Source organism: Clytia hemisphaerica, unplaced genomic scaffold, assembly GCF_902728285.1.
Source record: "Clytia hemisphaerica strain Z4C2 unplaced genomic scaffold, Clytia hemisphaerica genome assembly, whole genome shotgun sequence".
NCBI lineage: Eukaryota > Metazoa > Cnidaria > Hydrozoa > Leptothecata > Clytiidae > Clytia > Clytia hemisphaerica.
Genome location: NW_027103713.1, coordinates 26,334 through 32,186, shown reverse-complemented (window position 1 = coordinate 32,186; position 5,853 = coordinate 26,334). Strand labels below are relative to the sequence as shown.

Genomic DNA, 5,853 nt, shown 5'->3' with positions numbered 1-5,853 from the left:
TAATGTAATGTACTTATTTGCTATGTAGGGAGCATTTTCTGAAAAAGCCCTTGTCATGTGACGTCACAGTCATACAGGATGAACTCTACATGCATTCAAAATATTACATGAAAAATATGCTAAAAACCTATCAAGAATGAATAAAAGTCCATAAATCGACCATAAGTTTATCGATTTTATCGAACTATGGTGGTAGGGGTAATATTTACAGAAAATCCCGTAGAGAGATCTAATGGAACATATTCTTCCTGAATGCTTGTTATTTGTTAAAGTTTGAAGGAACCCCTGGCCCTTCACTTTATTTCCCCTATTTCATGATTATTGAGCTTTGAAACAGTCCGCATAAAAAAACAAAATATAAAGTTCAATTTCATTAATTCACATTAATTCTTAATGATTGATTTATTCTTCTGTTTATAGTATTAAATTTGAATGGAAAAAAATCGATATATTCATGGGAGTAAAGAAATCAAAAGAATTTAAATGGACGGGAGAGAAAATGAAGATGAAAAAGAAAAAGAACATTCTTTTTTAATAGCATAAATAGAGAGATAGAAATGTCAAATAGTTTAAAATCTGTGTCGCAAGTGCGCATGCCCAAAGTAAGACAACATCTATAAAGAGGTTGTTAAAAAATTCTGATATATCATTAACAGAAACGTCGCGTCACAGTACACTGCACACGCAGAAAGTGAAGAAGAAGAAGAAGAAAGCAGAAAATAGATTTAAAAGGAATTTTATTTGTGAAGAAAAATTTATTAAAAAAATGTCGCGATCATTTTTCATCGATACGATCATTCACGAGAAAGAGAAGTTGTTACGACAGACCTCGCCGATCAAACAACAACCGATCGCATCGTCGTCGCCATCATTACGCGAACCATCGCCGATCTCCGAACACGGAAATCAATATCAACTTTCACCGATATCCCGATACAATCAATCGCCATCACCTCGCTCACCTCCCTCACCGACTGGACATCAAGATTATTCAAGATCATCGCAAAATATCTCTTCCACATCGTTACACCATGGCTCCGCATTGTGCGGATGTTGTCCACCACAGCCACACTCACGCTTATGCATGTGCTCCTCGTGTGAGAGCGGACCCAGAGAAGGGGAAGCGGCGCCGTTCGGATCACCAAGAGAAGCAACTCATCACACAACAAGATATTTATATGGTGGAAGCGAAAGAGGGCGTATCTTTTCTCTTGCATCTCCGATCAATTCAAGAGCTCGACCACAATTTCCCGCGCTTTATGGTAAATTTCATTATCTCATTATTCTATCATTTTTCTTGATCTCTTTTCTTGACTCCCAAACAAATTTTACATTGGAAGGGTAAATTTTCTTGACTTTCTGCATTTTTAAAAGGACACAAATACAATTTTAAGAAATTTGGCGCGCATTGAGGTATAAGTAAAAGCGCGCAAATTGTCTTTGCATGATATTGTAAACATATTTATGCTGAAGAATATTGCGCCTGAAATAATGATATTTTCGCGCCAAAAACACATATTACGTGTTGCGATAATTGCAAACAAAGTAGATATTCTGAATTGTTTGATAATTATGTTTTAAACGTTCGATCGTTTATGAAGACGCGAACATTAAAAACATTCTTGTTTTGACAAAACGATCGCGTACTACAGAGAAAAGTACTATCAAGATGACCCCTCCCTTTCTGTAAAGCTACAATGAATGAAACTTAACATTCTTCTTCCTTTTTCTTTCAACAGTACGAGACTTAGATAGCCGTCGCTTACAACTTCAACAACAGGTACAACACCAACGACAACAACAACTTGAAGAACAACAAGGAGGAGGTAGCAAAAGCAAACGAATCCGTACAGCCTATACTAGTATCCAACTTCTTGAACTTGAAAAAGAATTCCAAAATAATCGATATCTTTCAAGATTAAGGCGTATTCAAATTGCAGCTATGTTAGATCTGACGGAAAAACAAGTGAAGATTTGGTTTCAGAACCGACGTGTGAAATGGAAGAAGGATAAGAAAAGCGGTTTCAACAATAGTTATTCACCTATTGGATCTCCAGAATCTCCACTTTACCAAACTGGTGAACTATTACATTAAGAAGAACTATAACTTTTTTTGTAATTTCTTTTGTAAAAACGATAGAATAATATCATAGAAATTTAATATATCTTGAACGTAGTTATTTATTTATTATGATGCTGCATATGATGGCATTTTATCTATAAAATTAATTTTTGTATACCTTAATTTATTGTCCTAGGGGAAGGAATTCCCAATATATAATTTTGAAAAAGAATGATGTAAATATATTTTTTCTGAAAGAATTTGTACATAAACGAATGAAATGAAATTTGATACAAAAATATAACAGAAACAGAAAGCAAAAATAATGTTTCAGTTACTCATTTTCATTTTTAGGGGAACAGTACGCTATTCCTGCTTTTGATATGATACAAATTGACATTTTGAAACTCATTTGTGAAATACTTTGCTTTTGATTTGATACATGGACTAAGAATGGAAAACGTAAATAAGATTTTAATATTTGATGTCAAATTTATACGTGGTCTTCCTTGGGTGTTTGAATCAGATTTTAATGAACACACACTGATTTGTTTATGACAAGTTAATATAAATCCAACGCCGTTTTAATATGACAAATTGTTGTCCATTATGAAATATTCAGTTAAAAATGGATCTCTGTTAATTATTGATAGTAAAAAAAAGTTGGTATGCATAGTGAGATCAAGCAGCGTTATGTCATTCGATAGCTTTTCCTGTGTTTACTATTTGACTCCCATTGATTAGTTTACCAATTCCTAATGGAAGTTTAAACCATTGAAGGAAAAACGAACGTCACGAAAATATTGATGTGTCTTTTAAATGCAAACAATTTTGAAACAAACATTATTATTGTAAAATGATGAATCTGGCTATGTCGGTGATTACACAGTCAAGATTCTTTTTTTGATCTTAACTTGTAATTTCTCAGTCAAATCAAATCATGACTTCATAAAGTGTAATAAAAAATAAACAAAAATAGCATTCTTAATAGTTAAAAAATGAACTAGAGCTTTCGATGTTGTACAAATCTATATTTTTCACAAAGCATAGGAATTAAAGCCATGGGGTCTTATGACAAAAACACTTCAAAGAGGCCTTAAGTTTGGTTGAGTTTTCCCTTGGGCCATTTGAAAACATTTTCAAGGGAGCTACATCAATTTACTGATGACATCGGCACCTTTTTGGCAAAAACATTAAAAAAAACCTATACATATCTTCATTTACTATTGCCATTTTTTGACAATAGAGGTTACTATACCTTCCCTTGATAAAACTGCAGATACTGAAGGTTGTAAAACCTAACCAAGAGCAACACATACAGTGCAGGTTTACTTGTCCATGCTTATATAAAAGGGGAACCTAAAGTCTAGACCAGGGACACGCCTTGATTGAGTGTGAGGAAAGTCTAATACCCAATGTGGCGATCGTTAAAGTATCTATTAAGATTCGATCATATGTAATTTATCGAGAATCAATGTTTGATTGATAGACCATAGTGCAATAGTAGAGCACCTGGCTCCAGAGCCCAAATTAATGGGTTAAATCCCTGACTTGAGCATACAAAAGACCGCAGTGAATAAAACTCAAAACAATACAATGGGTAAGTATCCTGAGAATGGTTAAAAGTAGATTTTCCCCATGTGGTTTTTCAGATTTGCTTCAATACGATTTACTGTTTCGTACAGTCAAAAATCAAATCTGACGTTTTTTGTCTCTTTGTTTCTGAAATATGTATGTAATCTTTCACATTCGAAAAGCAGACAATGCCAGAGTATTATCAGGCACTATCAGTAAGCATAATAAAGCTGATAATACACAGTGTACGAGATTGTGGTCACTACCGTAAGTTGGTCTAATGTAAACATCCCTCTTCTAATTTCGTCACCCTTCTTTAGAGATAGGATAGTTGGAATCGCTGATTGAAACTAATTTTCTTTGCTTAGCAATCAGTTGAGGAGTCCATCAGTGATTCCGACCTTCCTAATTATCCTATTCTAAAGAAGGATGTCCAAAATAGAAGAAGAATTTCGACATTAGACCAACTTACGGTATAATACACACAGTAAAAAAAGTTTATTGCTTTTTAAAGGAGGCCCCCCCACCGGTTTGGGTGATGGTGAATAGTCATTTGGGAGAGCGCTAGGATCTATTGAATAACAAATTACTCCAGCCAGTAAAACGATACAAATTATCTTGTACCATAGATTTGTCTATTGTATTATGGACACCTCTCCTTTAAACTCACCATAACTGTAGGCTGGTCTTCAAAATAAAAAATCAAACATAAACAAATACAAACCAAAGTTACCAATTTATCAGTAACATAGTGTGCGCCCCCCAGGAATAGTCGGGGGGGGGGGGTTGGTGTTTTGGGTCGAAAATTTCCAGGTAGGATTTGGAAATTTCCAGGTTTTAGATGGGAGAAACAAGTTAAGGTGGGGATTAATTTCTTTAGGTGGGATTTTTAGTGTTTTGGTAAAAGTTAATGTTAGTTTTTTTTTATTTCAATTTAATTAGAATTTTTTCTAAATTCTATATTCTATAAATAATTCTTTTACTATACAGTACTAAACTTTTCTCCTTTTTATTCCTAAGAAAAGTTTGAAAATCTCTCATGGATCAAAACACTACCCTCAACATAATCTCAGCAAAAACTGAAACACCATCACACTCCAATTGATCGACCGACAATACAAACAAATGTGATACAAAACAGACAAAACATTCAAAGAAACAACTATACAAAGAAAAAGAAAAAGAAAATGACAAGATGAAGACAAAGCCTAGAGTCAGGTGTGGTACCAAGAGTAAGCACTCTCTGAAGAAATAGTGTTGATCAGACACTATTTCGTACATAAAAAAAAACAGAAAAAAGGGAAATATAAAACAAATTGTAAACAAAAAAGTTTAAAATTTCTGACCATACAGTGAAGTACAGCAGAAAGAAAGAGAAGAAGTTGAAAGGTTGACCGAGAGCCCGGTTCGGAACCCCGTAACCGAATGGCCGTACACATTGGAAACGAATTAGGAAATGAGACAAACTCAACAAACTTAGACACAAACTACAAATATACTGGACAGAGAAAAAGATTTGAAACGCATTGAAATATAAAACGACTCTATCGATTAAAAATTAGTAAGTTAGTAAAAAAGAAACAGTGACAAGTCCAAAATGTTTTTGTTGTTTAGTTGTGGAGTAATGAATCTGAAATTTTTTTCGCATTACTGAAAAAGGTTCTCAAAACTTGATAGCGACCATACATTTTCCTCAAAACTTTTTCCAACCGTGTAATCTTTGCTCCTTGCTTCTTTTCTCTATCAATGAGAGATTATTATTTTACTGTAAGAATTTTTGTTTAATGTTCCTCTAAATAGTGTAACTTTTCGTGAGAATAGCATTTTTAGCTGGGATCTGGGAGTCTGGATTGAGGGTGGGAATTTTAGGGTTAGGTGGGACCTGAATTTTTAGGTGGGACCTGGAACCCCCTTGCACACTATGAGTAAATTATAATCTCCCTATCACGTCGCAGATTGTTGACGTATGAGAAATGTAAAATGTCATTTTTGAAAAGAAAACTTTTTAACAATGTAGTCATCACTAAAAAACTAATTAGCATGCTTTCCACGAAGATATCCATATCAAAACAACTTTTGGCATGCAAGGGATGTAGGCTTTTACCGTGAAACGGAAATAATAAAGAGAACCAGGTTTCCTTTTGAGTTTAATATGACCGCCATATCACCAACAACTCCGCCCAGCCCTATGGGCAATTAAAATGAAAATAGGGCGC

General features: G+C 34.2%; 1 protein-coding gene across 1 annotated transcript; it reads left to right on the top strand.

The window, feature by feature from the left end:
* Window positions 1-615: 615 nt before the first annotated feature.
* LOC136804229 (homeobox protein Hox-B2a-like) lies at window positions 616-2,245 on the top strand. The gene is made up of 2 exons (XM_067060931.1): window positions 616-1,262; window positions 1,740-2,245. The coding sequence occupies exons 1-2, from the start codon at window positions 767-769 to the stop codon at window positions 2,093-2,095; spliced, it is 852 nt and encodes a 283-aa protein (XP_066917032.1). The 5' UTR covers window positions 616-766; the 3' UTR covers window positions 2,096-2,245.
* The last annotated feature ends 3,608 nt before the right edge of the window (window positions 2,246-5,853 follow it).